General features: G+C 47.8%; 1 protein-coding gene across 5 annotated transcripts in view; it reads right to left on the bottom strand.

Annotated features, from left to right (window-relative positions):
* CCAR2 (cell cycle and apoptosis regulator 2) overlaps positions 1–23,077 on the bottom strand; it is a 566,602-nt gene that overhangs the window by 14,950 nt on the left and 528,575 nt on the right. For all 5 annotated transcript variants that reach the window (XM_069214048.1, XM_069214051.1, XM_069214050.1 and 2 more), the window contains one exon: positions 9,876–10,081. In XM_069214048.1, the coding sequence (XP_069070149.1) occupies positions 9,876–10,081 (206 nt within the window). The remainder of the gene's footprint in view (positions 1–9,875; positions 10,082–23,077) is intronic.

Raw genomic sequence — 23,077 nt, 5'->3', positions numbered from 1 at the left:
ATAAGACCTATGGAAAGAGGGGACTAAGTCCAAGAGTCACAGTGGAGTCCAGGAGGAGTAGGAGGTACTACCCACCCAGCTGTGTTTCCAGGAGTTGGTAGACAGTTCTGAAGAACAGGTCAGCACTGCAGCCCCCGAGTCGGTGAAGAGTTCCAGATGGATGGAATAGATGTCCCACGTTGGAAGGAAGATTGCAGATGGGTGTCAGTGCAGGATTTCCACCAACAAGCCTTGGCAATGGCAAACTCGGGGTTAGTGGAAAAGAGGTGCTGCTGGGGACCAGCAAGGCCCAGGAGGACTCAACCCAGGAGGGTGCGTCACAGGGGACCCTCAGTGTCACAGAGAGCCCGCAGGAGCAGGGGCAGCACCCACAGGAGTCCCACAGGATGGGGACAAAGAAGCAACCGAAGAAGCCCACGAAGCACTACAAAAGTGGATCCCACACCGCAGGAGACCAACGCAGGTGGCTGGTATTTGAAAGAAGGGGTGCTGGGGACAGGAGCTGCACGTTGCCTGAAGATCCCTTGGAGGAGATGCAAACAAGCTTTGGCAGCTGCAAGAGACGCGGGGCACGGGGGTGCTGTACTGCGTGGGAAGGCAAAGGCTTAACTCCACCAAAGTTGGACAGCTGGGAGAGAGGACCAAGAGGACTACTCCAGACCACTACCCGTGACGCAGGATCCACGCAGCTCAGCAGGAGAGGGGATCCACGCAGCCGGTCATCACTTGCTGTAGGTGCCTGCTGTTGCAGGGAAGTGACTCCTTCACTCCAAGGGAGATTCATTTTTCTTGTGCAGAATGAAAAGTTGCAGTCTTCTGAGGATGCACGGTGAGGAAACTGTTGCAAAGCTGGCAGGAACTCTGGATACAACTTGGCAGAAGAGTTTTCCTTGTTGATCTGCAGCTTATAGTTTCCTGGAGGGTCCAGAAGTAAAAGTAAAGGTTGCAGAAGAGTCCTGCTGGAATCTTGCAAGCCAAATCTGAGGACCCATCCAAGACAGAGACCCTAAATAGCCCTGCAAGGGGGATTGGTCACTTAACCTGGTAAGCACATGTCAGGAGAGGGCTCTGATGTCACCTGCCTGGCCTGGCCACTCAGATGCTCCCAGAGATCCCTGCCAACCTCAGAATCCGGATGGCAGAACCCAGGGACCCTCTGGATGAGCTCTGGGCACCACCCAAGGGGTGGTGATGGACAGGGGAGTGGTCACTCAATTTTCGCACCAGAGCAGGGACTTGGGGGTCCCTGAACTGGTGTGGACTGGTTTATGCACAGAGGGCACCAAATGTGCCCTTCAAAGCAAAACCAATGACATGGGGAGGCCACCCCTCCCAAGCCAGTCACACCTATTTCCAAAGGAAGAGGGTATTACCTCCCTCTCCCGAAGGAAATCCTTTGTTCTGCTTTCCTGGGCTTGATCAGATCAAGCAGCAGGAGGGCATAAACCTGTCTGAGGGGCGGCAGCAGCTGGGCTGCCCAAGAAACCCTGTAGGACTGGTGGTAGCAATTCTGGGGGGCCTCTACGATGCCCTCACAATTCATGGAATCATACTTCCAATACTTGAAATAGTATTGGGGTATGATTCTGACATGTTTGATACCAAACATGCCCAGGTTCGGAGTTTCCATTATGTAGCTGGACCTCGGTAGTGACCCGTGTCCAGTAGTTATATAAAAAGGTTTTCCCGCACTCACAAAGTCCAGTAAAATGGTGCTGGAGTTCGTGGGGGCACCTCTGCTAGTGCAGGGGTGCCCTCACACTCAGGTACCTGCACCTAGCCCTCTGGGCTGAGAGGGCCTACTATAGGGGTGACTTGCAGTGAAACTGGGCGCGTGTACCCGGTTTACGCAGACTGCAATGGCAGGCCTGCTGAACCCTTTGCATGGGCCCCCATATGGGTGGCAGAATAACTGCTGCAGCCCATAGGGATCCCCTGGAACCCCCAATGTCCTGGGTACCTAGGTACCTTATACTAGGGACTTACATGGGGGGGGGGGGGGACAGTATGCCAAATGTGGGAAGAAAAGGGTACATCTTAGGGGGGAGAGCAAAACTACTGGGGTCATGGTTAACAGGAACCCAGTAGACACAGTCAAACATACTGATAACAGGCAGAAAATGAGGGGTAACCATGCCAAGAAAGAGGGCGCTTTCCTACAATTACTATATCCTTGAAGCTATGCTTGATACATACATACAACTTATAAACAATATATCTCTCCCCAGCCTGGATGTACTGAGCAGGCCTCCTTCCTGGGCCAACCTGCCCCACTGTATGGGAACACCTGCAGATGTCTATTTTGTTGTCTGGCTCTGTCCAAAAATTCAGTTGCATTGGTCAGCACCTGTGTGGGAGTCGTCTGGGGTCCTGGGATGGGAGGTTCCTCTTTTGGTGCTTTTATTGGGGATCCTTGAGGGGTTTGGGGGTACGAGGGCTGAAAAGACTTTCCTGGGGACAGATACCATGGTGGCCAAGCAGGACATCGTGGCCCACTGGAGGAAGCCCACTTCTCCCACCATTTCCCAGTGGCGCAGAGGGGTGGAATGGTGTGCACAACAGGAGAGACTGGTATACAAGGTGCGGGACTGCCCTCCCAAGCATGGTAGGGTCTAGGGATATTGGTTTGGGCAGCTGTCATAAGAACTGTTGTGAGGAAGGGATGAAAGTGCTGCACTGTATTATAGTATGACTTCACTTTCTTTATTGATGTGTCCGACAGCTCTTCAGCCTTCTCGGCCATAACGAATGTGTGCCTGTTATGGTCTACTGTGCACACTATTTGCAAAACTCAAAACCGGTTTAACAAAAAAAGCCTGCCTTGAGCAGCCAGTCATCATTGTACATGAGCACGTCTATTTCTGAAAACATGAACTCTCAACATGTATTGCAGAGCTACCAAAGGTAGTCACTTTAAATGAATTTCAAAACCAGTTTGTCTGAAATGATGGATCTCCAGCTGGGGAGGAAATGTATCTGCCTCCTACTGACTGAGTGTGGGCCTTTGACGGCAAGTTAAAGCAGTTTGGCAGCTACTACAGTAGGAAAGGAAGAGTTACTGGGGACATCGAGATCATGCTCGACAAAGGTGAAACTGTGGCCCTCATCCCCATTGACCTCTCGGCAGCCTTCGACACTTTCACCACACACTTTGCACACGCCTCCACCATGCTGGAATACGCCACAAGGCCCTGGACTAGATCACATCCTTCCTCTCTGGCAGAACTCAGAGTCCGCCTCCCTCCGTTCCTGTCAAAAGACACCAAGACCATCTGCGGAGTACCCTAAGGATCCTCTCTCAGCCCCACCCTTTTCAACGTCTACATGGCGCTTCTCGCCAACATCATCCGATCCCACGGCTTTAACATTGTCTCCTACGCGGACGACACACAACTGATCCTCTCACTCATGAAGGACACCGCCAAGACCAACCTCCACAACAGACTTCACGCCATCGCCAACTGGTTGGAGGTAAGCCGCCTCAAACTGAACTCGGATAAGACCATGATAGTAATCTTCGGCTCCAACAAATCAGCATGGGACGACTCCTGGTAGCCCGCCACTCTAGGAGCCGCTCCAACTCCCACCCACACAACCTCTGCTTCATACTGGACTCATCGCTCACTATGACCCAGCAAATCAACACCATCTCATCCTCATGTTTCAACACCCTCTGCATGCTTCGCAAGACCTTCAGATGGATCCCCATTGAAACCAGAAGAACGGTCACCCACGCCAGCAGTAGACTGGACTACAGCAATGCACTCTACGCGGGAACAACAGCCAAGCTCCAGAGAAAACTTCAGCACATTCAGAACGCCTCAGCACAACTCATCCTTAATTTCCCTTGCCACAAACACATCTCAGCCACCTGAGAGACCTCCACTGGCTCCCCATCAACAAAAGGATCATCTTCAAACTCCTGATCCACACTCACAAGGCTCTCCACGACATCGGCCCTGCCTACCTCAACAAGCGTCTCAACTTCCAAGTCTCAACATGCCAGCTCTGCTCCATCAACCTCGCCCTCGCCACCGTCCCCCGCATCCACCATACCACAACCGGCGGCAGATCCTTCTCCCACCTCGCCGCCAAGACCTGTAACTCCCTCCCCGTCGACCTACGTCTGACCGAGGACCTTCTGACCTTCTTCAGGAAGCGTCTCAAGACCTGGTTTTTCGAGCAGTAGCTCGGTCAACACAGCTGAGGGTGTCCAGCCCAGAATGGAAGACAATTCGCAGCTTCTTGGCCACCTTGTACCATTTGAGCCAGCAAAGCTCTGAGGCATTCTGCAACAGACAGCAAGATCTATTCTGCATCCCATGTGTGTTTTGTAAGGGGCAGTTAGGTGGGTGGAGTCACTTTTTAAGGAGCTTGCTCCTCTGGAGGGCTGGGCCCTACATACTGCCCTACCCTGAAAGGGTTGCCACTGGGTTTCTTGGAACTGCCACTGCAACGTTGTCACAAACTGTTGACTTAAGTGGCGAGAGGCGACAGTTAAGGTGCGCCCTGAAAGCTTTCCTTCCAGTTAGCCTCCTCAGCTGGATTGGTCCCCTTAGTTAGCATCCTCAAAACTGCAGCACCTTCATGACGTTAGCTTTGTCGTTGGTCTTTAACTGTTGCAGAGTGTCATCTACGGTCAAGTCAAACAGTTGTTCTGCAGTGAAGGGAGTGTTGATGACCCTGCACCTTCCTTTGAAGCCTGACACCCGTAGCCAGGCATGCCACACCTCAGGGTTGCCACTGTGACCATCTGGCTGCATCTGTGGCATTGAATGTCGACTTCAAGCATGTGTTTGCAATAGTCTTTCCCCTCTCCACGAGTGAGGTGCCCATCTCAGGAACTGCTGTGGGAGGTGTGGCATTAGCTCCTCCACCTCTTCCCAATATTGGTGCTGTGTTGCAGCTCTTCCTTCCAGTTTTTGACCCACCATCTCTTCTTTCTCAGGGTTGGGGGGATGGGGCGAGTGGCAGGGTTGACAATGGATGTGGGTAGAATGTCACCGTGGCCACTGCAAGAAAGAGTGCCAGAATCTGGAGTCTGCCTCTGCACTGTCCCATATGCACACCGGCTCTTTGAAGTGTGTTTATATTTCTTCTCGATCTTTACAGGCAGGCAGCCCATTCTCTGAAATGCGCCCCTGTCTTTTAACTGGACCCCATACTTGTTCGATGTCTTCACCACCAAGTTGTATATGGGGAGGTCATCCTGAGGTGGATGTCCTCGAAGAGTAGAAGTCGACTCCCTCCACCTGTGAGCCGGCATCAGGGAGTTGCTACTGGTAGTCGACACCGTTGGCATTCTGGAATATCCCCTGGCCCGTCAGGTCTTCTTCCTCAAAGATTATCTCCTGCTTGTCCGCTTGCGGCCCAGGTGTGGTAAGCTACGTGAACTCCACCTGTTCTGCATCTTCCTGGTTCAGCTACCCCCAACTGACTTGGTTAGGATCTGAAATTTTTGAAGGCTGCACTGAAATGTCTCTTTCCCTGCAGAATCGCTGTCACTTAGGCTTCAAGGCATCTCAAACTCTGAGTGCCCTCTCTTTTGGTCAGTGCCCACTTCTTTAGAGCAGGTGCTTCAACGGCTATCAATTGCTTTGTGTTCTCTCGACTGTCCTTTAACACAGAATTTCTATACGTTCGCTACTAGTGTCCATGTGTTGAGTCTAGATGTTTTCAACGCTGAGGCAGTCTTGTGTATTTTTTTTTTGGGTTGGTTTTATCTGAACAACCGCTTCACCTGTGTCATATTCCTCAGCCAACTCTGTGCCCATGTTGTCCTTTTCTTCACTTGTTAGATCAAGTTCTCTTAGTGACAAGTTTCCCTTCTTCTGTTCTTGCATAGTGGCATGGTGCTGCGTCTGCCTCTGCTCTGCCCTAATCCTTAACGTCTTCAGTAGAATCCCGGCACACGCCTCGCAATCAATAGTGTGGTCCATTGGCAGCCAGATGACAGACTTTGTGGGTGTCCTTGTGGGCAAATTTATAGTGATACTTGGGGCAGATTTTAAAGGGGGTGTTTTCCACTTCCATTGAAAGATTCCTGCTTTTGCATTCTGACTGCACGGCCGGTTGCCCATATGGTCCACCTAATTTTTGGTGATCTTTGATGCTTTTCGTTTTTTCTCTCTCTTCTTCCACTACAGGTCTCCTTTGTATTATATTTTCCCTTTGCTGCCCTTGCCTGTTAGCCAAACTTCTGCTCTTCTTTTTCAGCATCTGCAGAGCTTCATCTGATGCAACCCTAGATACCAGACCCAACAGCGGGGGGAAAAAATAATAATAATTTGAAGCACAGGAACTCATGGGGCACACGTCTGATGTCATAAGGAGACTTAATAGATGAAGCCCCCCTCCGCAACCAAAGGGACTAAGAAAAGTAGTCTGGATGGAGTAATAGGCCAAAGATCAAGACTTCAGTCTTTTCTGTATTGAACTTGAGGCAGATATTCCTCATCCAACTGGCTAGGCTGGTCATGCATTGGTGGATGTTGGTTCTGTGGAGTTAGTTTTCAGACAGGGAGAGGATGAGTAACATGTTGTTAGAGTAGGATAAAATGTTGAGTCAGTGGGATCCGACTATGTCGGCAATGAGAGGAATGTAGATGTTGAAGATTGTGGGGCTGAGGAGTGAGCCTTGAGGGTCTCTGCAGATGATTAGTTTGGGATCGAAGGTGAACTCACGTTCTGTCGGTGAGAAAGGAGGTGATCCATCTGAGGGCAGATTCCTGGATGCCTATGCCATGAAGTCTAATGATGAGTGTCAAAGGATGCTGAGAGATGCAGGAGGATAAGGGCAGCTGTCTCTCCTTTGTCGAGGAGGGTCCGGATGTAGTCTTTGGCCGCGTGGTTGCTGCAGAATCTGGATTGGTCCTTGTGGTGATTGAATTCTAGGTAGATTCCGAGTTGTTGGTTGATGGCTTTTTTTATGCCTTTGGCCGAGAAATGGAGCAGGAAGATGGGTCTGTCATTGCTCAGTTTGTTGGGGTCCGCTGAAGGTTTCTTCAGCATGGGTTTGATTTCTGCATGCTTCCAGTCTTCTGGGAAAGTGGCAGAATCTAGTAAGGTGTTGAGTAGGATGGAAAGTTCAAGGTGGATCCTGGATGCCCTTGGGCTGAAGATGTAGTGGGGGCATGGTTCAGTTGGAGCCCGAGTGAATGAATTTCATGATGGTGTCCTGAGTGGTGAGGCCTTATGATCTGTCTTTTTCAGCATATTACTCTGCAATTCCTCTTTTTCAAAGTGGACAACATTCTACTTGACACCGGACCCTTGTCCTTGTGTTTCTTCAGTTCCTCCAGGACCCTGAGAGAGAATAATGTGCCTTGTGACTGCATCAAGAACTGTGCACACCTTCGATACTTCTAAACCCCAACAGTTCTAGCTAGAAATTCCCTGCATGCCTCACATCCTTTGTACTTTTGGTCCCTCGTGCCTGTATGCATGCAGACTTTGCGGTCATTTGTGGTGGCACTAGGCAAAATCTAAAGCGGGTACTCGCCATCTCTCCCGAAGACTCAAACCTTCCAGCCATAAATTACCGGACACACATTGTCAGTTTTACATAAAGATCTGAGATTTCAGGTCTTTCTCAAAACCCAGTCTTCTCTCTTTTCCGGGTCTTCCTTTGGTGTTTTCCAGCTGCTTTTGTTTCTAGTTAGCTTAAATGCTACCTGGAGCGCTGGAACATGCCTCCAAAACCAATGGCGGTACAAAATTGTTTGAACGTAGTGACTACGAACAGGGGGTTGGTGGTTGGGGGTTGTGGCCATATAATGTCACAAGGGGATGGACATAACCACCAAATGGTTGATGATGCCCGGGAGGGTGTGGGAGAAAAAGAAGAGGAAAGAGACAATTCCAGACTTAACCACTTGCACAGCATGTGATTCCAGAGAGGATTTATGGCTCAAAATCTGTAAACAACCCTGCAACACCCACACAGCACAGATCACAACAGAACCTGACATTTAGTGGCACCATCATCAATGACTCTACAAGGAAATCAGGAATACTGCAGAAGCTGACTAAGGAATGTGCAAAGCTGTTGTTGACCTGCTGGAACAAGATCAATAGTGAAGCACCGGAGGCAGGAACACTCCACGGGACTCAGCAGGCAAGATGCACTGCATATTGACAGCTTAAAGGCTCAAGCAGATGTTATGCTTCTCCCCTTGCTTGTTCAGCGCTTCACAGAGGGGAAGCACACATCCACCTCTCCAACCCAAACCCGTTTCTCTGACGTAGAGCACAGAACAGAGGCAAATGGCAATGCTGCAGTTGCTTTACACTCCAGTGTCTTTGCTGTCCTGTTTGCTGTTGTACCTCCTTGCATAACAAAGGTGGCTACTGTGCTTGAGCTAATGTGTACATCTTTTAGAGAAAACCGCTTGTTGGCACTCAGGATGAACATGCACCATGGTTTTTGGTTTTGTATAAGTTACAGGATATATGGTGTTTACTACGTCGCTGCTTTTATCAATAAGCCCCATGTATTTGTGTCAACCTCTTGAGTTACACCCTGGCCAATCACATCTCAAAACAGGGCCCCCACTCAAGGCATAATCATGGTTAAAAACAAGGATACAGATTCTATAGTCTATTTCAGGTGTCTCCAACCAGTCGATCGAAAGCTACCAGTAGTTCCAAGACCTCTTCAGAGTAGCTCGTGGCCCTGCGTTTATTTAAATAAGCACAGAGTCAAATTTTTGTTCCTTAAGGGAAAGCTGTGTTTATTTTACATCATCATCATCATCAGGCTGCACATAGCAGGGCCCGATAAGGGGCAGCGCTGGAGTCAGATTTATGACCCAGGGAACAGAGGTGAAGAATTGAAACACTAAACTATTTAACTCTTAAATAAAAGTCCCTGTCAACACAATACTGGAGGTGAGAACAAAATTATGTTTCTCAATGCTTTTAAATCAGAGAATATTAAATAGAAAAGTTACCTTAAAATTAAGTTAACTGTTCATTTTAACTTTCTCCATTTCCCCCCCCAATATGTTGCATTTCCAAACAGCTGCCCTCTTGCCAGCAATTTCCAGGAGAGCACTGTGCCATATTTATAACGGAAAAAATATATTTTTTAAACAGGAGAAATTTAAAGTGCAGAAAAATGTTCCACATTTGAATATTTGTGAACTTTAAAATTGTTCCTTTTAAAACAATGGCTGTATATTTGTGCTATACATGTAACTGTGCCACATTTGGCAAATTATATGCCCTGTGCCATAAGTACACAGGCTCTCAGTTACCCATACACAAATTATCCCATTCATATGCACACATGTTCATACATCCCGAAAGACCACACTTTCACTGACAAATGGCAGCCCGTCATAGAGCCCCTATTCATAGTATCTGGCTCTATTTACACTGGACTTAAAGTCAAGGAAGCTGGGGGTGGAGGTGTCTGGTCATAATTCAAGAGTTGTTTTCGCCTTCGGTAGCTCTCAATGATTTTGACTGATCAGAAGTAGCTCTCGCTACAGAAATGGATGGAGACCACTAGTCTAGATAGTCTCTACGTGTAATCAGGAACCAGGGAGTACCCTGAAGAAGGAACAAGCCCACTGAGTAGCATGAAGGAGGATCAGCCTAGAGGACAGCCCAAAGTGGGACCATCCTCCATGAGAGCTTGAGTAGGTACCAGCCCATTTATAATTTATTTTTAAAGAACATCTAAGAAGAAGCATTTCCTTACTGTCAATGATTGGGGCCTGTATGGAAAGATCCTCTTTCCTCAATCTATTCACATCTAACTCGGAAGCTGCTCCTAGATCACTGCACTAATCCACCCTAGCAAATAAGCCTCCACCCACCCTCTGATAAATATTCCAGAGAGACCATTCCACAAATTTCGACTGGTATACCTTCTCAATGATTTTCTGAAGCTCCACTCGTAGGGGGTTAAGACGCCGGTTGTTCTCCTGCAGCTGCCTCTGGATAGCATATTTTTGGTTTTCAGCGGATTTTAACTGCTGCTCCATTTCAGCTAATCGCTTTTGTAGTGCCTGCATCTCAGAAGTCACAGTCTTGTTTTCCAGCTCCACAGAGGTCACCCGAACTTGGGAATCCGCTGTCAGGGGCAAAATGATTATTAGTTCTGCAGACAATCAGAACAAGTGAGCAGATGGTAGGTTGTAAAGAATGTGGGAGTGTGGTTGGTAGAGAAGAAGTGCCTAACAAAGACTGGAAGGACGGGGGGGGGTCACACCCTGTTGCCCCTCCTACTAGCAGTTCACGGATGTGTGACAACGAAGCGCATGCCTTTACCATGCAAAGTAAGTGTATGGTAAGGCAAGTGAAACATACACGTCTATCTATATATATATATATACAAACACACACAAATATATATATATATATATACATACACATACATTATTATTATATATGTAAGTTAAGACAAACTTTTCCCATTCTTGTTTTGCTAATAACTTTGGCACAATTTAACAACTCTTCATGAAATTCCAAAGCTAGTGTACAAGTTACTTAAGATGCTGCCTGGAAAGTTTCAGAGTCCCAAAAGGCTTTTTTCCCCATTTTGTGCTTATCGGGATTTTACAATCTTTAGACATGGCTACACCCTGAAACACTTAGAATTACACCGAATCTGGCAGGAAGCATATCTTAGTCCGCAGGACGTGCTTTTTGCGATTTGGTGTAAATCTGTTTAGAAGTTTCAGAGTGATTAAAGGAACAAAAAACATTTCTAGGGACGCAAATCCTGCGGACCTGAAGCCCAATGGGAATAAAAACAAAACCCTCACACACCATACCCCACCACACAGCCAAAGGCCCTGCGCAGCATGGATTGGGTGCATCCGAGTCATCCAGGCCCTGCAGTCAACCACACCATGCACAGTGTTTGCATTAACGTACGGTATTTATAGATCCAAAAAACGTTTCCCCCATTTATTTTTCCAAAGGGTCTTTAGGCATACTTAGAGACCAAATCGCTGAACCGAATTATACCACATTTGGCAGGAAAGTAGATGTTGCGCAGATTGTCCGTTTTGTAATTTGGTGTAAATCCGTTCAGTAGTTTGGGAGAAATTAAGTGTAACAAATTATACATTTCTAGGGAAGCGGATCCTCCGCAAATCTGGCTGTCCTCGGGCAGCTATCGGACTGGATGCAAACACTTCAACAAGGAAGTATTGGAAGCCATCTTGGGACTCTGCTTCCCACGAAAAAAGTAAAAAAACAAAAAGGGGCCAGGGTAGGGATCCCCGAATCCTTAGCTGTGGTGCTGGGGTCCCTCAAGGTCTGAAGCAGGGGTTAAAAGCATTTTGTTTTTTAAAACGACTGAAAATTCTGCGGATCTGCAGATTTTCCTGATGCTTTAAAAATAAATAAAACAGGCGGCGACCCACCTTTTTTGTGAAGCCCCCAGGTGGGCCAACTCCCGGGGGCATGATAAAAAGTTAGGAGGGGCACATGGTGCTCCCCTCCTGGGCTTGCCCACAGCCCCGGCAACCGCCACCTCTCCAGGGCTTTAATCAAAGTTGATGCAGGGGTGCTCCCCTGCAGCCGTGGAGACCACCACCTTCCCAGGACTAAAATGTATTTTGTGTGTGTGGTTGTGTGTGGTTGTAAGGCTGTGCGAGGCAGTGGTTGGTTTAACGTATAATAATGAAAATTACTATATACGTTAAATAAAACAGAAATTCACTGAAATACCCAAAGGTTACAGGGGCCTTATATTTAGGCTCACATTTTAAATGCACAAAACTATAGCGATTCACATGTTAGTGAGATCTCAAGTAACTATAACTTGTGCCCCAAAGTAACTAACTTTCGCCCTCACCATGCACTAATTACCCAACAAATTATGGCACTCATGGTACCTTTGATAACATCACTGATAATAATCAATTTAATATTTGAGGTAAAATTTTTGACGAAAAAAACTGCACGATGGGGGCGCAAGTTATAGTTCCCTTAGGGCACAAGTTATAGTTAGTTGAGATAATGAACATGTCTTTTAAAAAATATATATATTTTAATTTTTTTTCTTTATTGGGGCAGATACCCCAACCCTTCTAAAAGAAATGTAATTCCCATTGTTCAACCGTACTAGCCTATACCTCTACCCACCACTAAACCCTAAAAAAACACCCATATCACCCGATACCTCTACCTACCCCTAAAAAAACAACTTTACCAGCCAATACCACTGGCCACCCCTAAACCCTAAAATACCCTTGTCAATCTATAGTCCTACCAACCCCTTAAAAATAAAAAATTAACTCTTATCCCCCTATAGCCTCACCCACCCCTAAACCCCCCAAACCCCTTTTCCACCCTATACTCCTACCCACCCCTAAACCCTAAAAACTCTTACTTCCTTATAGCCCTACCCACCCCTGAACACTTAGACTCTTGAGACGCTGCAGAGTCACATGCTGTGCATTATCCTGCCATCTAGTGTTGGGCTCGGAGTGTTACAAGTTGTTTTTTTCCGAAGAAGTCTTTTCGAGTCACGAGACCGAGTGACTCCTCCCTTTCGGCTCCATTGCGCATGGGCGTCGACTCCATCTTAGATTGTTTTCCCCACAGAGGGTGAGGTAGGAGTTGTGAGTATACTAGAGGTGCCCATGCAATGGAGTAGTTATGTATGTACTTAATGTGTATCAAAAGAATATTTATTTACATATTTGCAATTTTCATTCAACTAAGAACGGCTACAGGCTACCGGGGAGGTGGGAGGGTGCATGTGAATCTGCAGCATCTCATGCTATGAACAGATGTACACTGGGTAAGTGACATTTTCCGTTCGGTGGCATGTGTAGCTGCAGATACACATGCTGTGCATAGACTAACAAGCAGTAATCTCCCCAAAAAGCGGTGGTTTAGCCTGTAGGAGTTGAAGTTGTCTGAAATAATGTCCTTAATACAGCCTGTCCTACTGTGGCTTGTTGCGCTGCTAACACATCTACACAGTAATGCTTAGTAAATGTATGAGGCGTAGACCAGGTGGCTGCCTTACAAATTTGTGTCATAGGTATATTTCCAAGAAAAGACATTGTGGCGCCTTTTTTCCTAGTGGAATGTGCTCTTGGTGTAATAGGTAATTCTCTTTTTGCTTTAATATAGCATGTTTGAATACATTTAACTATCCATCTGGCGATGCCTTGTTTGGATATAGGATTACCTGCATGAGGATTTTTGAAGGCTACAAACAATTGTTTTGTTCTGTCAATGTAATACATTAGTGCTCTTTTTATGTCTAATGTATGTAAGGCTCTTTCGGCTACTGAGTCTGGTTGCGGAAAGAAGACTGGGAGTTCCACAGTTTGGTTTAGGTGGAATGGTGATATGACCTTTGATAAGAATTTTGGATTTGTACGGAGAACCACTTTATGTTTATGTATTTGTATAAAGGGTTCCTGAATAGTAAATGCTTGTATGTCACTTACTCTTCTAAGTGATGTGATAGCTATTAGAAAGGCTACTTTCCAAGTTAGATATTGCATTTCACAAGAATGCATGGGTTCGAATGGTGGGCCCATGAGTCGTGTTAATACAATATTAAGGTTCCACGAAGGTACTGGTGGTGTCCTTGGGGGTATGATTCTTTTTAGTCCCTCCATAGATGCTTTAATGACTGGGATTCTAAAAAGTGATGTTGTATGTGTAATCTGCAGATAGGCAGAGATTGCAATGAGATGGATTGTAATGGAAGAGAATGCTAGATTCGACTTCTGTAAGTGTAGTAAGTAGCTTACAATGTCCTTTGTGGAGGCATGTAGTGGTTGAATCTGATTAGTGTGGCAGTAGCAAACCAATCTTTTCCATTTGTTTGCGTAACAATGTCTTGTAGGTTTTCTTGCTTGTTTAATGATCTCCATACACTCTTGTGTAAGATTTAAATGTCCGAATTCTAAGACTTCAGGAGCCAGATTGCTAGATTGAGCGATGCTGGATTTGGGTGTCTGATCGGTTGTTTGTGTTAACATATCTGGAATGTTTGGTAATTTGATTTGGGGTACTACTGATAAGTCCAAGAGTGTTGTGTACCACGGTTGGCAAGCCCAGGTTGGTGCTATGAGTATTAGTTTGAGTTTGTCTTGACTTAGTTTGTTGACCAGATAAGGAATGAGTGGGAGAGGGGGGAAAAGTGTAAGCAAATATCCCTGACCAACTGATCCATAGTGCATTGCTCTTGGATTGAGGGTGTGGGTACCTGAATGCGAAGTTTTGGCATTTTGCGTTTTCTTTTGTTGCGAAAAGGTCTATGTTTGGTGTTCCCCAGCAGAGAAAGTGATCCTGTAGGATCTGGGGATGAATTTCCCATTTGTGAGTTTGCTGGTGATCTCGACTGAGATTGTTGGCTAACTGATTCTGAATGCCTGGTATGTATTGTGCTATCAGGCGAACGTGAATGTGAATTGCCCAATGCCAAATCTTTTGTGCTAAGAGACACAGTTGTGACGAGTGTGTCCACCATTGTTTGTTGAGATAATACATTGTTGTCGGTTTTGACAAGGATGTGTTTGTGGGCTACCAGTGGTTGAAATGCTTTTAATGCTAGAAACACCGCTAGCAGGTCCAAACGATTTATGTGAAGTTGTTTTTGCTGATTGTCCCATTGACCCTGTATGCTGTGCTTGTTGAGGTGTGCTCCCCACCCCATCATGGAAGCATCTGTTGTGATAACAGCTTGAGGCACTGGGTCTTGGAATGGCCGCCCTTTGTTTAAATTTATAGGGTTCCACCATTGAAGCGAGAAGTGTGTTTGGCGGTCTATCAACACTAGATCTTGAAGTTGACCCTGTGCTTGTGTCCATTGTTTTGCTAGGCACTGTTGTAAGGGCCTCATGTGTAATCTTGCATTTGGGACAATGGCTATGCATGAAGACATCATGCCTAGAAGTTTCATTACAAACCTTACTGGGTAGTGTTGGTTTGACTGTATGCTTGATGTTACATTTTGGAACGCTTGGACCCTTTGTGGACTTGGAGTGGCAATTGCTCTTTGTGTGTTGAGTGTTGCTCCTAAGTATTGTTGTATTTGGGATGGTTGGAGATTTGATTTCTGGTAATTTATAGAGAACCCTAGTTTGTGTAGAGTTTCTATGACGTATTGCATGTGAAGAAGACACTGTTGTTGAGTGTTGCTTTTTATTAGCCAGTCGTCTAAATATGGGAATACGTGCATGTAGGAAGTTGGCTCTGTATGTGCTATTTCAAAGTAAGGAATAGCATGCACAGAGTCCAAGGGTTCCCCTTAGAGGTAAAATAGTGGTAAAAATAGATAATACTAATGCTCTATTTTGTGGTAGTGTGGTCGAGCAGTAGGCTTATCCAAGGAGTAGTGTTAAGCATTTGTTGTACGTACACATAGACAATAAATGAGGTACACACACTCAGAGACAAATCCAGCCAATAGGTTTTTGTATAGAAAAATATCTTTTCTTAGTTTATTTTAAGAACCACAGGTTCAAATTTAACATGTAATATCTTGTTCGAAAGGTATTGCAGGTAAGTACTTTAGGAACTTCAAATCATAAAAATTGCATGTATACTTTTCAAGTTATTGACAAATAGCTGTTTTAAAAGTGGACACAGTGCAATTTTCACAGTTCCTGGGGGAGGTAAGTTTTTGTTAGTTTTACCAGGTAAGTAGGACACTTACAGGGTTCAGTTCTTGGTCCAAGGTAGCCCACCGTTGGGGGTTCAGAGCAACCCCAAAGTCACCACACCAGCAGCTCAGGGCCGGTCAGGTGCAGAGTTCAAAGTGGTGCCCAAAACACATAGGCTAGAATGGAGAGAAGGGGGTGCCCCGGTTCCGGTCTGCTTGCAGGTAAGTACCCGCGTCTTCGGAGGGCAAACCAGAGGGGTTTTGTAGGGCACCGGGGGGGACACAAGCCCACACAGAAATTTCACCCTCAGCAGCGCGGGGGCGGCCGGGTGCAGTGTAGAAACCAGCGTCGGGTTCGCAATGTTAGTCTATGAGAGATCTCGGGATCTCTTCAGCGCTGCAGGCAGGCAAGGGGGGGATTCCTCGGGGAAACCTCCACTTGGGTAAGGGAGAGGGACTCCTGGGGGTCACTTCTCCAGTGAAAGTCCGGTCCTTCAGGTCCTGGGGGCTGCGGGTGCAGGGTCTCTCCCAGGCGTCGGGACTTTAGGTTCAAAGAGTCGCGGTCAGGGGAAGCCTCGGGATTCCCTCTGCAGGCGGCGCTGTGGGGGCTCAGGGGGGACAGGTTTTGGTACTCACAGTATCAGAGTAGTCCTGGGGTCCCTCCTGAGGTGTCGGATCTCCACCAGCCGAGTCGGGGTCGCCGGGTGCAGTGTTGCAAGTCTCACGCTTCTTGCGGGGAGCTTGCAGGGTTCTTTAAAGCTGCTGGAAACAAAGTTGCAGCTTTTCTTGGAGCAGGTCCGCTGTCCTCGGGAGTTTCTTGTCTTTTCGAAGCAGGGGCAGTCCTCAGAGGATGTCGAGGTCGCTGGTCCCTTTGGAAGGCGTCGCTGGAGCAGGATCTTTGGAAGGCAGGAGACAGGCCGGTGAGTTTCTGGAGCCAAGGCAGTTGTCGTCTTCTGGTCTTCCGCTGCAGGGGTTTTCAGCTAGGCAGTCCTTCTTCTTGTAGTTGCAGGAATCTGATTTTCTAGGGTTCAGGGTAGCCCTTAAATACGAAATTTAAGGGCGTGTTTAGGTCTGGGGGGTTAGTAGCCAATGGCTACTAGCCCTGAGGGTGGGTACACCCTCTTTGTGCCTCCTCCCAAGGGGAGGGGGTCACAATCCTAACCCTATTGGGGGAATCCTCCATCTGCAAGATGGAGGATTTCTAAAAGTCAGAGTCACCTCAGCTCAGGACACCTTAGGGGCTGTCCTGACTGGCCAGTGACTCCTCCTTGTTGCTTTCTTTGTTCCCTCCAGCCTTGCCGCCAAAAGTGGGGGCCGTGGCCGGAGGGGGCGGGCAACTCCACTAAGCTGGAGTGCCCTGCTGGGCTGTGACAAAGGGGTGAGCCTTTGAGGCTCACCGCCAGGTGTTACAGCTCCTGCCTGGGGGAGGTGTTAGCATCTCCACCCAGTGCAGGCTTTGTTACTGGCCTCAGAGTGACAAAGGCACTCTCCCCATGGGGCCAGCAACATGTCTCTGGTGTGGCAGGCTGCTGGAACTAGTCAGCCTACACAGACAGTCGGTTAAGTTTCAGGGGGCACCTCTAAGGTGCCCTCTGTGGTGTATTTTACAATAAAATGTACACTGGCATCAGTGTGCATTTATTGTGCTGAGAAGTTTGATACCAAACTTCCCAGTTTTCAGTGTAGCCATTATGGTGCTGTGGAGTTCGTGTTTGACAGACTCCCAGACCATATACTCTTATGGCTACCCTGCACTTACAATGTCTAAGGTTTTGTTTAGACACTGTAGGGGTACCATGCTCATGCACTGGTACCCTCACCTATGGTATAGTGCACCCTGCCTTAGGGCTGTAAGGCCTGCTAGAGGGGTGTCTTACCTATACTGCATAGGCAGTGAGAGGCTGGCATGGCACCCTGAGGGGAGTGCCATGTCGACTTACTCATTTTGTTCTCACTAGCACCCACAGGCTTGTAAGCAGTGTGTCTGTGCTGAGTGAGGGGTCTCTAGGGTGGCATAAGACATGCTGCAGCCCTTAGAGACCTTCCCTGGCATCAGGGCCCTTGGTACCAGAGGTACCAGTTACAAGGGACTTATCTGGATGCCAGGGTGTGCCAATTGTGGAAACAATGGTACATTTTAGGTGAAAGAACACTGGTGCTGGGGCCTGGTTAGCAGGGTCCCAGCACACTTCTCAGTCAAGTCAGCATCAGTATCAGGCAAAAAGTGGGGGGTAACTGCAACAGGGAGCCATTTCTTTACACAAGCCCCCCCCAGCCCACAGGCCAGGAGACTCAGCCAACGCTGGAAGAGTCTTCCTAGTCTGTCAGGCGAGGAAGAGTAGAGGAAATGGCTGGTTTGTTGCAGGGCCTACTCTGCCTTACATCCTCCTGTTCAGGTCATTCCCTCTGGGGAACTGACCCACTTCCACAGTGATAGGACCTAGTCTGAACTGCCTCTTGTCTGTGCTTTTTATGTCTTCACCCATTCTCTCTATTTTGAGGTCAGAGGTATCCACCTCTGCTAATCTTATCTTAGCCAGGGTCACCCCTAGCTTACCCAAAGAGGTTACCCAGAGCTGGAGTAACCCCACCATGACCAACAGGGTCAGGGGGCCTAACTTGTTATTTGGCAGGGGGTCAGACCACCATGCCAAGGATAGTGCAGCCATAAAGGCTAACACCCAGCAGAGGCCACTGACAGCTGTCAGTGCCCAGAACCACACCCTTAGCTCTTCACTTACGAGGGAAGGGGCTAAGTTACAGGCTTCTTTGGGTTCAGGGTGCCTGTCTGCTGTATTAGAGTGGGGGGTTACCACATCTTGTAGTAAACACCCTTCTTCCACTCTTTCTTCTGTTAGCTGAGGAGCCACCCACTCAGGCTTAACAGTTGCCTGACTAGCCAGGACTTCTTGTGGGTCAGGTTGGACTTTATCAGAGCCATTTTTGGAGTTCTCCCCTACTGGAGCAGAATCTCCTTGGCTTGCTGTAACCTTGGCTAAAGGTTGTCCACCCTTCCTACTCTGTTTTCTTTTTTTCTTCTTCTGGGGCCTGCTTGCATTTACTGCAGAGGCAGGACTTCCAGAATCCTTGGGAGAGGACTGGCACTGGACCAGTTCCTCTCTTGGGCTCTGACTAACCTCTGGGTAGTCATTTCCAAGGAGACAATCAAGGGGGAGGTCTGTACTGACTACTACCCTTCTCCAGCTAAGAGTGCCACCCACTTCTATGGGTACTAAAGCCACAGGCCTCTTAGTGACCCTGTCTAGGCTAACTCTTACCCTGGCAGTCTCACCTGGGATGTACTGGTTTGAGAGCACCAGCCTGTCATGCACAATAGTGTGACTGGCACAAGTGTCTCTCAGGGCAGTGGTTGGGATTCCATTCACCAGTAGGTGGTGGAAGTGTCTACTTCCCTCTGGAATCTCCAACTCACCTGTTGGGCCCTGTTTCCAGTTGAAGGCTATGAAGACCTCCTCATCTGAGGAGTCATCTCCCATGGCTACACTGGTTACCCCTGGAATTTTGTTCTGGGGTTTGTTTTTGGGACAAGAAGTGTCCTTGGTGTGGTGCCCAGACTGTTTACAGTTGTGGCACCATGCCTTAGTGGCATCCCAGTTCTTACCCTGGTACCCACCTTTGTTTTGGGTTGTGTCTTGGGGCCCACCCACCTGTTCTGGTTTTTGGGGGCCTACAGAGGACTCTTTCTTTGTTTCTAGTGTCACCCACTTTCTCCTGGGGAGTTTTTGTAACCCCTTTCTTTTGGTCACCCCCAGTGGAAGTTTTGGTTACCCTAGTCTTGACCCAGTGGTCTGCCTTCTTTCCCAATTCTTGGGGAGAAATTGGACCTAGGTCTACCAGATACTGATGCAACTTTTCATTGAAGCAGTTACTTAAAATGTGTTCTTTCATAAACAAATTATAAAGCCCAACATAGTCACACACTTCATTTCCAGTTAACCAACCATCTAGTGTTTTTACTGAGTAGTCTACAAAATCAACCCAGGTCTGGCTCGAGGATTTTTGAGCCCCCCTGAATCTAATTCTATACTCCTCAGTGGAGAATCCAAAGCCCTCAATCAGGGTACCCTTCATGAGGTCATAAGATTCTGCATCTTTTCCCGAGAGTGTGAGGAGTCTATCCCTACACTTTCCAGTGAACATTTCCCAAAGGAGAGCACCCCAGTGAGATCTGTTTACTTTTCTGGTTACACAAGCCCTCTCAAAAGCTGTGAACCATTTGGTGATGTCATCACCATCTTCATATTTTGTTACAATCCCTTTGGGGATTTTTAGGATGTCAGGAGAATCTCTGACCCTATTTAAGTTGCTGCCACCATCGATGGGACCTAGGCCCATCTCTTTTCTTTCCCTTTCTATGGCTAGGAGCTGCTTTTCCAAAGCCAATCTTTTGGCCATCCTGGCTAACTGGATGTCCTCTTCACTGGAGTTATCCTCAGTGATTTCAGAGGTGTTGGTCTCTCCTGTGAGGGAACCAGCATCTCTGACTATTATTTTTGGAGTCAGGGTTTGAGAGACCCTGTTCTCCCTAGATAGGACTGGTAGGGGGGAATTTTCCTCCAAGTCACTATCCTCTTCCTCTGAGTTGCCACCCTCAGAGGGGTTGGCCTTTTCAAACTCTGCCAAAAGCTCCTGGAGCTGTATTTTGGTAGGTTTGGGGCCCATTGTTATTTTCTTTATTTTACAGAGTGACCTTAGCTCCCTCATCTTAAGATGGAGGTAAGGTGTGGTGTCGAGTTCCACCACAGTCACATCTGTGCTAGACATTTTGCTTCTAAAAGTTGGAATACTTTTTAAGAATCTACAACTGGTTCTAGAATCTAATTCAAACTTTTACAAACTTTTAAACTCTAAAAGAAATGCTAAACAGGATCTAACACAAGGCCCTAGCAGGTCTTTTAAGAATTTAGAAAACTTTTCAAATTGCAAAAATCAATTTCTAATGACAATTTTGGAATTTGTCGTGTGATCAGGTATTGGCTGAGTAGTCCAGCAAATGCAAAGTCTTGTACCCCACCGCTGATCCACCAATGTAGGAAGTTGGCTCTGTATGTGCTATTTCAAAGTAAGGAATAGCATGCACAGAGTCCAAGGGTTCCCCTTAGAGGTAAAATAGTGGTAAAAATAGATAATACTAATGCTCTATTTTGTGGTAGTGTGGTCGAGCAGTAGGCTTATCCAAGGAGTAGTGTTAAGCATTTGTTGTACGTACACATAGACAATAAATGAGGTACACACACTCAGAGACAAATCCAGCCAATAGGTTTTTGTATAGAAAAATATCTTTTCTTAGTTTATTTTAAGAACCACAGGTTCAAATTTAACATGTAATATCTTGTTCGAAAGGTATTGCAGGTAAGTACTTTAGGAACTTCAAATCATAAAAATTGCATGTATACTTTTCAAGTTATTGACAAATAGCTGTTTTAAAAGTGGACACAGTGCAATTTTCACAGTTCCTGGGGGAGGTAAGTTTTTGTTAGTTTTACCAGGTAAGTAGGACACTTACAGGGTTCAGTTCTTGGTCCAAGGTAGCCCACCGTTGGGGGTTCAGAGCAACCCCAAAGTCACCACACCAGCAGCTCAGGGCCGGTCAGGTGCAGAGTTCAAAGTGGTGCCCAAAACACATAGGCTAGAATGGAGAGAAGGGGGTGCCCCGGTTCCGGTCTGCTTGCAGGTAAGTACCCGCGTCTTCGGAGGGCAAACCAGAGGGGTTTTGTAGGGCACCGGGGGGGACACAAGCCCACACAGAAATTTCACCCTCAGCAGCGCGGGGGCGGCCGGGTGCAGTGTAGAAACCAGCGTCGGGTTCGCAATGTTAGTCTATGAGGGATCTCTTCAGCGCTGCAGGCAGGCAAGGGGGGGATTCCTCGGGGAAACCTCCACTTGGGTAAGGGAGAGGGACTCCTGGGGGTCACTTCTCCAGTGAAAGTCCGGTCCTTCAGGTCCTGGGGGCTGCGGGTGCAGGGTCTCTCCCAGGCGTCGGGACTTTAGGTTCAAAGAGTCGCGGTCAGGGGAAGCCTCGGGATTCCCTCTGCAGGCGGCGCTGTGGGGGCTCAGGGGGGACAGGTTTTGGTACTCACAGTATCAGAGTAGTCCTGGGGTCCCTCCTGAGGTGTCGGATCTCCACCAGCCGAGTCGGGGTCGCCGGGTGCAGTGTTGCAAGTCTCACGCTTCTTGCGGGGAGCTTGCAGGGTTCTTTAAAGCTGCTGGAAACAAAGTTGCAGCTTTTCTTGGAGCAGGTCCGCTGTCCTCGGGAGTTTCTTGTCTTTTCGAAGCAGGGGCAGTCCTCAGAGGATGTCGAGGTCGCTGGTCCCTTTGGAAGGCGTCGCTGGAGCAGGATCTTTGGAAGGCAGGAGACAGGCCGGTGAGTTTCTGGAGCCAAGGCAGTTGTCGTCTTCTGGTCTTCCGCTGCAGGGGTTTTCAGCTAGGCAGTCCTTCTTCTTGTAGTTGCAGGAATCTGATTTTCTAGGGTTCAGGGTAGCCCTTAAATACGAAATTTAAGGGCGTGTTTAGGTCTGGGGGGTTAGTAGCCAATGGCTACTAGCCCTGAGGGTGGGTACACCCTCTTTGTGCCTCCTCCCAAGGGGAGGGGGTCACAATCCTAACCCTATTGGGGGAATCCTCCATCTGCAAGATGGAGGATTTCTAAAAGTCAGAGTCACCTCAGCTCAGGACACCTTAGGGGCTGTCCTGACTGGCCAGTGACTCCTCCTTGTTGCTTTCTTTGTTCCCTCCAGCCTTGCCGCCAAAAGTGGGGGCCGTGGCCGGAGGGGGCGGGCAACTCCACTAAGCTGGAGTGCCCTGCTGGGCTGTGACAAAGGGGTGAGCCTTTGAGGCTCACCGCCAGGTGTTACAGCTCCTGCCTGGGGGAGGTGTTAGCATCTCCACCCAGTGCAGGCTTTGTTACTGGCCTCAGAGTGACAAAGGCACTCTCCCCATGGGGCCAGCAACATGTCTCTGGTGTGGCAGGCTGCTGGAACTAGTCAGCCTACACAGACAGTCGGTTAAGTTTCAGGGGGCACCTCTAAGGTGCCCTCTGTGGTGTATTTTACAATAAAATGTACACTGGCATCAGTGTGCATTTATTGTGCTGAGAAGTTTGATACCAAACTTCCCAGTTTTCAGTGTAGCCATTATGGTGCTGTGGAGTTCGTGTTTGACAGACTCCCAGACCATATACTCTTATGGCTACCCTGCACTTACAATGTCTAAGGTTTTGTTTAGACACTGTAGGGGTACCATGCTCATGCACTGGTACCCTCACCTATGGTATAGTGCACCCTGCCTTAGGGCTGTAAGGCCTGCTAGAGGGGTGTCTTACCTATACTGCATAGGCAGTGAGAGGCTGGCATGGCACCCTGAGGGGAGTGCCATGTCGACTTACTCATTTTGTTCTCACTAGCACCCACAGGCTTGTAAGCAGTGTGTCTGTGCTGAGTGAGGGGTCTCTAGGGTGGCATAAGA

Source organism: Pleurodeles waltl, chromosome 11, assembly GCF_031143425.1.
Source record: "Pleurodeles waltl isolate 20211129_DDA chromosome 11, aPleWal1.hap1.20221129, whole genome shotgun sequence".
Classification (NCBI taxonomy): Eukaryota; Metazoa; Chordata; class Amphibia; order Caudata; family Salamandridae; genus Pleurodeles; species Pleurodeles waltl.
This window is presented reverse-complemented; position numbering and strand designations above follow the sequence as displayed.